Source organism: Tachyglossus aculeatus, chromosome X2 (genome assembly GCF_015852505.1).
Source record: "Tachyglossus aculeatus isolate mTacAcu1 chromosome X2, mTacAcu1.pri, whole genome shotgun sequence".
NCBI lineage: Eukaryota > Metazoa > Chordata > Mammalia > Monotremata > Tachyglossidae > Tachyglossus > Tachyglossus aculeatus.
This window is the reverse complement of record NC_052100.1, coordinates 14,271,854-14,282,828: the sequence shown is the minus strand read 5'-3', so window position 1 is coordinate 14,282,828 and position 10,975 is coordinate 14,271,854. Positions and strand designations below refer to the sequence as shown.

The 10,975-nt window shown below is 45.7% G+C and overlaps 1 protein-coding gene across 1 annotated transcript; it reads right to left on the bottom strand.

Annotated features, from left to right (window-relative positions):
• Window positions 1-4,434: 4,434 nt before the first annotated feature.
• LOC119949170 (olfactory receptor 14K1-like) lies at window positions 4,435-5,364 on the bottom strand. Its single transcript, XM_038770715.1, has one exon. The coding sequence runs from the start codon at window positions 5,362-5,364 to the stop codon at window positions 4,435-4,437; it is 930 nt and encodes a 309-aa protein (XP_038626643.1).
• Between the last annotated feature and the right edge of the window lie 5,611 nt (window positions 5,365-10,975).

Genomic DNA, 10,975 nt, shown 5'->3' with positions numbered 1-10,975 from the left:
TGGGAGCAGCTGAGCAGTGGGCCACCATTGGTGGGGACTGTGCCCAGGAACCGCTCATCTTTTCCGGAACAAAGACCTTACTTGCTTGGCAGAGTGCACGGGAGGTGGAGGGGGGCTTCCTCGGCAGCCGGTGGCACATAAAACCCAGGGGGGTAGGACCTAAAAGGAATCTTGGGTGCTCCAAGGGACCCAGGGCATGAGAGAGCTAGGGTACGGCCTAGCTGATTATTTAAAAAGAAGTAAAAAAACAAACAAACAAACTAAAAGATTCCCAATCCAAAATTTTCTCCCCAAGAGGCAGGAATCAAATCAAATTTCTTTCTATTTGGACAGTGAGGACCCAATGGGACTGGAACTGTGACCCTGCCGATCTTCAACTGTCCACCCCAAGACGTGGACCCCGGGAAGAGTGCCCTAAATCCCACAGGGAAATAAAGTTTAAAAAAATCCACGATGGCCCCCAAAAGTATAGAGGGGTTTAAAACATGCCTTAGACACCTCAGAACCACAACAGGAACTGAAAAGGAAAAGTAATTGGCATTCTGATTTCCTCTTAAATTTATTTAATTTAATTCAACAAGCCAATGCATCATCTGACTCTTAATATCCATGTTGTCCCGGGAAGGCAGGTGGTTCCTTTAGAAGATGGACAAAGGGAATTGCTGGCCCGAAAATTTTTTTGTGTTTTGGGGATTTTTTTGAATGCCCCATCCACCTTCCTTCCAGCATTGGAGTGGACACATAGCTAGTCGGGCAACCCAACCGAGTCTGTTCCATTTTCCAGAGTGATCTCGGTCGATTTTCAAGGAAATCAAAGTGTCTCTGAACAGCCAGAATATTGCTATTCTTTTTCGGCCCATCAAGAAAACCAAATTACCAGCCAAAAATCAATTTGGGCACTGCTGAGGACCAAAAGGACTCATATTCATACCCCATAAGGACTTTTATACTCACACCAGCCCCACAGCACTTATATGAGAAGGATAGCTTACATGTGAAGCGGTGTGGCTTAGTGGAAAGAGCATGGGCTTGGGAGTCAGAAAATGTGGGTTCTAATCTCACCTCCACCTCTTGTCCGCTGTGTGACCTTGGGCAAGCCACTTAACTTCAGTTACCTCATGTAAAATGGGGATTTAGACTGTGATCCCCACTTGCTTACCTACCCCATCATCATCATCATCAATCGTATTTATTGAGTGCTTACTATGTGCAGAGCACTGTACTAAGCACTTGGGAAGTACAAATTGGCAACCCCAGCTCTTAGAACAGTGCTTAGTACATAGTAAGCACTTAAGAAATACCATTATTATTATCATTGTTATCATATAATAATAATGGCTTTTGTTAAGCACTTACTATGTGCAAAGCACTGTACTAAGCACTGGGGAGGATATAAGGTGATCAGGTTGTCCTACGTGGGGCTCACAGTCTTAATCCCCATTTTACAGATGAGGTAACTGAGGCACAGAGAAGTTAAGTGACTTGCCCAAAGTCACACAGCTGACAATTGGTGGAGTGGTGATCCAAACCCATGACCTCTGACTCCCAAGCCCGTGCTCTTTCCACGGAGCCATGCTGCTTCTCATGTAAGCCATCCTTCTCATATAAGTGCTGTGGGGCCGGGATGAGTATCAAAGTGCTTATGGGGTATGGACCTCAGTTTGTCTCATTATATCCATATTCTTATTTGCTACTGCTTCCCCTGTCTGTAATTTAATGTCTGTCTTCCCCTATCAGTAAGTAAATGTTCTTTATTAAGCTCTTACCATGTGCAGAGCCCTGTCTTAAGTGCTTGGGAGAGTTCAGTAAAACAAACTGGTAGATATATGCCCTGCCCACAAGGGAGGTGAGACAGAGTCTAGATTGTGAAGTCCTTTTGATCAGGAATTGGGTCTACCAATCCTTAATCTCTCGGGTTTAGTACAGTGCTCTGAGAATAGTACATGCTCAATAATACCATTGATTGATTGATTGATACTTCTATTATTACTATTACTAATCTGCATATATCTATGAAGATATAGACATATATCTATACTTCTAGAATATAAATTCCGCCTCTAGACTGCAAACTCGTTGTGGGCAAAGAATATATATCACAACTCTGTTATATTGTACTCTCCCAAATGCTTCTTAGAGTGCTCTACACACAGTAAGTGCTCAATAAATATGATTGATTGATAGATCTAGGCACTTATTGCTCGATTGATCAATATTCCTAATGTTCCTACTATTCCTAATCTTCATATATATGATTGATTGATACTACTAATATTATTACTAACATTACTAACCTTCGTATATCTTCAGGGAGCCAGGAATAGACAATCAATCAATAAATCGATTAGAATTTGTTGAGTGCTCACTATGTGCAGACCACCAGACTAAACTTTTGGGAGACTATAATACAATAAAATTAGCAGATGATTTTCCTGCTCTTAACACTTGGAGAAATTCCTCAGATTCCTCTTCTGATCTGGACTGGGAACTGGGTTATCTTGCATAAATCTGTGCAGGAACACAAGAAATTTTCCATTTCTGTCCCTCACCTTTCCCCTGCTCCTCTCCGGAGTCACCAGGACTGTCCTGGGCTGGAGAGCACCAACCTCTGCTGAGAGAGAGGCTCACTTCATCTCAGACTGTTCCTGATCTGATTGTTCATTCATTCATTTGTATTTATTGAGGGCTTACTGGGTGCAAAGCAATGTACTAAGCGCTTGGGAGAGTACAATATACCAATAAACAGACACATTCCTTGCTCGCAACAAGCTTACAGTTTAGATATAGTCTTGTGTCCACCACAGCACTTACCAACAGTTCTTGGGACATATTAAGCACTTAGCAAGTAGCACATTTATTTTTGTCTCATCAGTCCTGGACGCTGATGGGGGTGACAGGAAGGTCTGGTTGGGGGTGGGGGGTGGGAGCTGTCAGGATCCTCTCTACCCATCTCGGTTCTCCAGATGGCTGCACTGATCCCTTCAGATGATGGCGGGGTTATTTCCTGGGGGATTCCCCGTGGGAGGATGGGCCAGGGGCTCGGCTGGGACAGCTGACCATCCAGGAATCTTGGAAGGCTGGAATTGTGGGCTCTCTGTGGTCCCAGTCCTCACAACCTAAATAACTGCCCAGTCCCACGTGGTTCCCACTCTGGGACTCCTTCCTACAACAACACCAATGGACTAATCATCATTCTCTTTCTGTAATTAATAAAAACCCTGGAGATTTGAACCTCATTTCATGCCAGGAATTAGGACCATTTGAATATCTCAGCAGAAGCAGTGTAGCCTAAAGGAAAAAGCCCGGGCCTGTGAGTCAGAGGACCTGGGTTCTAATTCCAGCTCCACTGCTGGTCTGCTGTGTGACCTTGGGCAAGTCGCTTCACTTCCCTGTGCCTCAGTTCCTTCCTCTGAAAAATGGGGATTCAATACCTGTTTTCCCTTTTACTGTGAGCCCCATGTGGGATCTGATTATTTTGTGTTTATCCCAGTGCTTAATATAGTGTTTGGCACATAGTAAGCACTTAACAAATACCATTTCAAAAAATGGGGGAAGGGTAGAACACGGAAGCAGAGAATGGTTGGAGGAATGAAATAAATCTAAGTGGGCCCCACTGCTCATGGGCCTTGTTCTAAGGAACAGCAGTAGGGCAGGGGATGGGCACGGTATGACTTCCCAGAACTTTATTGCAGACTCTGGTGGTAAGCATGACTAGAAGTCATTTTAGAAAGATCTGGTACAGGACCCATTTTAGGATACAACAAAGGGTGGCCATTTTGGGAGTAGTAGCAATCAATCAATCAATCAATTAATCATATTTATTAAGTGCTTACTTTGTGCAAGGCAATGTACTAAGCATTTGGGAGACTACAATATAACAGAGTTAGTAGACATGTTCCCTGTCCACAGCGAGCTTACAGTCTAGAGGGGGAGACAGACATTAATACCAATAAATAAATGACAGATATGGGAATAAGTGGTGTGGGGCAGAGGATGGGGAGACAGACATTAATACCAATAAATAAATGACAGATATGGGAATAAGTGGTGTGGGGCAGAGGATGGGGTGAATAAATGGCGCAAATCCAACTGCAAGGGCGATGCAGAAGGGAGTGGGAGAAGAGGGCTTAATCAGAGAAGGCTTCTTGGAGGAGATGTGCCTTCAATATGGCTTTGAAGGTGGGGAAAGTAATTGTCTGTTGGACACGAAGAGGGAGGACGTTCCAGGCCAGAGGCAGGACATAGGCAAGGGGTCGACAGGGAGATGGATGAGATTGAGGTACAGTGAGTAGTCTGGCATTGAAGGAGCGGAGTGTGTGGGTTGTGTTTTAGTAGGAAAACAGGGACAAGGTGACTTAGGAAAGGTTATTTGACTCTTGAGAAATGGGTCTTAGCTCAAAACATTCCTCAGCGTGACCTTCATGTCCCTGTTCCTCAGAACCATCTTCTCACACCCAACAGCCTCCCCAGGGCAGCCTGCATGTCCCTGTTCCTTAGACTATAAATTAGGGGGTTCAGGGAGGGGGGCACCACAGAGTAGAATACGGACACCAGCAGGTCCAGGGTCGAGGGGGAGTCTGACATGGGCTTGAGGTAAGCAAAGGCTCCGGTCGAGAGAAAAACGGTGACGACGGCAAGGTGGGGCAGGCAGGTGGAGAAGGCTTTGGCCCGACTCTCGGTGGATGGGAACCTCAGCACAGCCGAGAATATGCGGACGTAGGAGACAACGATGGAGACGAAGGAGATGAAACCAAAGCCGATGCCGATGGCCACGCTGACGTCAATGACAACGTGCGTTTCAGAGCAGGACATTTTCAGTAAGGAGGGGACGTCGCAAAAGAACTGCTGGATCAGGTTGGACTCGCAGAAGCTTAACGTGAACGTCCCGGCTGAGTACATTGCCCCGAACAGCCCCCCGCTGAGCCAGGAGGCGGCAGCCAACTTCCCACAGGCACCTCGGTCCATGATGGCCCCATAGTGCAGGGGGCGGCAGATGGCAGCGTAGCGGTCATAGGACATCGCCGTGAGGATGGACAGCTCTGAAGCAATGAAGAGAATCACCAAAAAGACCTGGGCTACACAGCCCCCAAAACAGATTTCTCTATGGTCCGTCAGGGAATTGACGATGGACTTGGGGACGGTGACAGAGATGAGGCAGAAATCAAAGAAGGACAGGTGCTTGAGGAAGAAGTACATGGGGGTGTGGAGGCACCGGTCGAGGGCCGTGACAGCGATGATGAGGAGATTCCCTATCAGGGCTACCAGGTAGACCAGGAGGAACAGCACGGCGTGGACCAGCTGCAGCTCCCGGATCTCTGAGAATCCCAGCAGGAGGAATCCCATCACCTTGGTGGCATTGGTCATGTTGTTTGAGATGGGTCTGAGGGAAGGAGAATAATCCAGAGAAAAGCACAGACATAAGAAGCAGTGTGGCTTAGTGGAAAAAACCCTGAGCCTAGCAGTCAGAAGTACCTGGGTTCTAATCTTGGTTTCGCTACTTGTCCACTCTGTGACCTTCGGCAACCCACTTCACTTCTGTGCCTCAGTTACATCAATGACAATTTAACATAAATTGTAAAATTGTAAACTGGGGATTTTGTAAAATGGCATTTAAAAGGGTGAGCCCCATGTGCGACAGGGACGGTGTCCAATTTAATTAATTTGTATCTACCTCAGCACTTAGAACAGTATTTGGCACATAGGTGGTGCTTAACAAGTACTTATTATTATTATTATTAATTCGAATTTCTCCTAAAATCTTTCCTCTTCCAACAAGCTTTCCCGAATTGATTTCTCGGCACCTTGAGCTATATCATCCCTTCTGCCAATTCTATTATTCAGGAGCGATTGATACCCTCCTTCACATTCAAGTGTAGATGTCTGTTTGATTGATTTATTTTGACCACTTCCGTTGTAAATTTTTTTTGTTTGCCTTCCCGCCAAGACTGTAAGCTTGTTGTGGGCAGAGAATGTGTCTGTTTATTGTTGTATTGCATTCTCCTAAGCACTTAGTACAGTGCCCAGCACACAGTAAGCACTCAATAAATATGATTGACTGACTGACTGACTGAAATCTCCTTGTGGACATGGAACATATTACTAATTCATTCATTCAATTGTATTTAATGAGCACTTACTGTGCGCAGAGCATTGTATGCTTGGAAAGTACAATTCGGCAACAGATAGAGACAATCCCTACCCAACAACAGGCTCACTGTCTAGAAGTACTAATTAGTACACAGTCTACTGTACTAATACTACTACACTACTTCTTTTAGTACTACTACTACTGCTATTACTATACTATCATTACTTGATAAATCAATCAATGACATTTATTGAGCATATACCATGTACAAAGCACTGTTCTAAATGTTTGGGAGAGTACAATACAGCAGAATTAGCAGACATGGTTCCTCCCATAATGAGTACTAGTCATTCATTTATTCATTCAATCATATTTATTCATTCATTCATTCAATCGTATTTATTGAGTGCTTACTGTGTGCAGAGCACTATATTAAGCGCTTGGGAAGTACAAGTTAGCAACATATAGAGACGGTCCCTACCCAACCACGGGCTCACAGTCTAGAAGGGGGAGATGGACAACAAAACAAAACATGTGGACAGGTGTCAAGTCAGCAGAATAAATAGAAATAAACCTAGATGCACATCATTAACAAAATTAATAGAATAACAAATATGTACAAGTAAAATAGAGTAATAAATCTGTACAAGCATATATATAGGTGCTGTGGGGAGGGGAAGGAGGTAGGGTGGGGGGGATGGGGAGGAGGAGAGGAAAAAGGGGGCTCAGTCTGGGAAGGCCTCCTGGAGGAGGTGAGCTCTCAGAAGGGCTTGAAGGGAGGAAGAGAGCTAGCTTGGCGGATGTGTGGAGGGAGGGCATTCCAGGCCAGGGGAAGGACGTGGGCCGGGGGTCGACGGCGGGACAGGCGAGAACGAAGCGCAGTGAGGAGGTTAGCAGCAGAGGAGCAGAGGGTGTGGGCTGGGCTGTAGGAGGAAAGAAGGGAGGTGAAGTAGGAGGGGGCGAGGTGATGGAGAGCCTTGAAGCCGAGAGTGAGGAGTTTTTGCTTGATGTGTAGGTTGATTGGTAGCCACTGGAGATTTTTGAGGAGGGGAGTAACATGCCCAGAGCGTTTCTGCACAAAGATGACCTGGGCAGCAGCGTGAAGTATAGACTGAAGTGGAGAGAGACAGGAGGATGGGAGATCAGAGAGGAGGCTGATGCAGTAATCCAGTCGGGATAGGATGAGGATACTATTACTATAACTACATAGTAGTAATATAGTGAGAAGTAGTAGTGAGAAGCAGTGTGGCTTGTTAACAGAGAAGTTAAGTGGCTTGCCCAAGGTCACCACAGCAGACAAGTGGCAGAGCCGGGATTAGAACCCACGTCCTCTGACTTCCATGCCCGTGCTCTTCCCACTCTTCTACTACTAAGCCATACTGCTTCTCACTACAACTAGTAGAAGAGTGGAAAAAGCACGGGCATGGAAGTCAGAGGACGTGGGTTCTAGTCCTGGCTCCGCCACTTGTCTGCTGTGGTGACCTTGGGCAAGCCACTTAACTTCTCTGTGCCTCAGTTACCTTATCTGTAAAATGGGGACCAAAATTCGAACCCCAAGTGAAACAACCTGATTACCCTGTATCTACCCCAGTACTTAGAACAGTGCTTGGCACATAGTAAGCACTTAACAAATACCATCATTATTATTATTACTACTGCCATTACCAATCAATCAATCAGTGAGCACTTATTATGTGCAGAGCACTGTTTTCAGTGCTTGGGAGAGTACACTACAATGAAATTAGTAGATATGTTCCCTGCCCATAATCAGCTTACAGAAGGGAGCCAGACGTTAATCAATCAATCAATCAATCGTATTTATTGAGCGCTTACTGTGTACAGAGCACTGTACTAAGCGTTTGGGAAGTACAAGTTGGCAACATATAGAGACAGTCCCTACCCAACAGTAGGCTCACAGTCTAGAAGGGGGAGACAGAGAACAAAACCAAACATACTAACAAAATAAAATAAATAGAATAGATATGTACAAGTCAGATAAATAGAGTAATAAATCTGTACAAACATATATACATATATATAGGTGCTGCAGGGAAGGGAAGGAGGTAAGATGGGGGGATGGAGAGGGGGAGAGGAAGGAAGGGGGTCAGCAACCAATAAATCAATCAATCGTATTTATTGAGTGCTTACTATGTGCACAGCGCTTGGGAAGTACAAGTTGGCAACATATAGAGATGGTCCCTACCCAACAGTGGGCTCACTGTTCGAAGCGCTGGGGGAGATACAAGGTCGGCAGTTTGTCCCACGTGGGGCTCACAGTCTTAATCCCCATTTGACAGGCGAGGTGACTGAGGCCCAGAGAAGTGAAGTGACTTGCCCAAAGTCATACACAACCCTTGGTCAGTCCCGGCCTAGCCTTACCCAGAACCCATCCAGTCTCTGCTGGAATCTAGTCAAGCAGTAGGCTGTGGCACAGCTCCCCCACCCCTCCACTTAGCTCTCCAGGATTAGAAGCAGGACAATTGACTGAAGAAGGAGGAAAGCAGAAGGTGTGAGGTTTCTACACCCTGAGGGGAAGGAGTTAATATAACTACTACCACTATTACTACTATGACTGTTACTACTACTACTACTACTGTTGCTGCTGCTACTACTACTACTCTACTGCTACTATGACTAAAGACCTGCAGAGAGATAGAAACAGAAGGTCTGAGACAAGAAAAGAAAGTCAAAGAAATATAAATTGAAAGCTATAGAAACCCAGAAAAATTGAGAAAGGTAGAGACATTAAGACAGAGAAATAGAGGAGAAGAGTGAAGTTTGAGACAAAACCAAAGGCAGAAACACTAAGATATGTTGATGGTCATCAGCTAGGCGAATACAGAGACAGGTGAAGAGATAGAAAGAGAGGTAGAATAGGAGAGGGAGAAAGAGGAAGAGAGAGACAAAGGAAAGAAAACAAACAGAAAGTGAGGGAGGGGGGAAAGGGAGAGAGACAGAGGTAGAGAGACAGAGAGAGAGGCAAAAAAAGAAGCAGTGTGGTCTTGTGGGAAGAGCACAGGCCTGGGAGTCAGAAGACCTAGGTTCTAATCCTGACTCTGCCACTTGTCTGCTGTGTGACCTTGGGCAAGTCACTTAACTTCTCTTCTTTTTAATGGTACTCGTTATGAGCTTAATATATGCCAAGCATCGTTCTAAGCACTGGGGTAGAGCCAAGCTAAACAGGTTGAGCACAGTCTTTGTCCCACTTGGGACTCACAGTCTTAATCCCCATTTTACAGGTGAGGTAACTGAGGCACAGAGAAGTGAGGTGTCTGGCTCAAGATAACACAGCAGACAAGTGGCAGAGCCAGTATTAGAATCCAGATTCTCTGACTCCCAGGCCTGGGCTCTATCCACGCACCCAGTGACTACCGTTCGAGGAAAGATGCCAGCCCTGGGTCTGACCTAAGACCTTACATAGTCAATCAGCATCGATTGCATCTGTGAGGCAAAACAAAAAAACTTCCATCTTACCTCAAAAGTCTCCCCTTCCCTGTTCTTCAGACTCACCTGGACAGGCCGGGCGGATAGGAGGGGGTCTCTCTCTGTTGGCCTCGGCTGGTCTCGGCTGGTCTTGGCTGGACCCGGCTGCCCTGGGCCCGACACCTCTCCCATCTGTTTCCAGGATGCTCCTGGCTGATCCCAGAATGCTCTGGTGCAGGTACCAAGTATTTCTGCTCAATCTGACCTCCCTCACAGAGGCTGAAATACTCTGCCATCGAGCCTGGATCTGTGGAGAGAAGGGAGAGGTCCCTCTGGGAGGTCCCGCTCGGAGTTCCTCTTAGGAGTTGCTCCATAGCAACCCAGCCAGTATGTGGAGAAACAACTTGACCTGGTGGATAGAGCATGGGGCGGGAAGTTAGGGGACCTGGGTTCTAATACCAACACAGCAGGCTGCCTGCTCAAGGACCTGGGGCAATTCACTTCACTTCTCTGTGCCTCAGTTCCCTCAACTGTAAAATGGGGATTAAGACTTTGAGCCCCATTTGGGACGATTTGCTTGTAGCCACCCTATCACTTAGTAAAGTGCCTGGCACACAGTAAGCACTTAACAGATACTACAAATATTATCATTAATAATAATAATCATAATAATAATGGTGGTATTTGTTAAGCACTTACTATGTGTCAAGCACTGTTCTAAGATAATCAGGTTGTCCCACATGGGGCTCACAGTCTTAATCCTCATTTTACAGATGACAGAACTGAGGCCCAGAAAAGTGACATGACTTGCCCAAGGTCACACAGCCAATAAGTGGCAGAGCCGGGATTAGAACCCATGACCTCTGACTCCCAAGCCCAGGCTCTTGCCACTGAGCCATGCTGCTTTTCTAATTGTACTTTCCAAGCACTTAGTACAGCTCTCTGCACAGAGTAAGCACTCAATAAATATAATTGAATCAATGAATGAATGAGTATCATTATTATTATTAATCCCAGCTCCACCACCTGTCTGCTCAGTGACTTGATATCTATCTATCATTATTATCTTTTTTATTGGAATTTGTTTAACATTTACTATGTGCCCGGCACTCTATTAAGCTCTGGGTTAGGCACAAGTTAATCAGGATGGACGCAGTTCCTTTCCCATATGGGGCTCACAGTCTTAATCCCTGTTTTACAGATGAGGCAACTGAGGCACAGAGATGTGAAGCTACTTGCCCAAGGTCGCACAGCAGACAAGTGGCAGATCAGCTCCTTTCGATTCCCAGGCCTGTGCTCTACCCACTAGACCATGCTTCTCATCTTATCACATCACTTAGTACTGTCCTTGAAACACAGTTAGCACTTAAGTACCATTTAAAAAAAATTAAGGTTGTAGTCTTTCCCTCTAGGTCCTGCTTTCTTTCTGGGCAATTATGGCCCAGGATCTGTTCTATCTGGTCC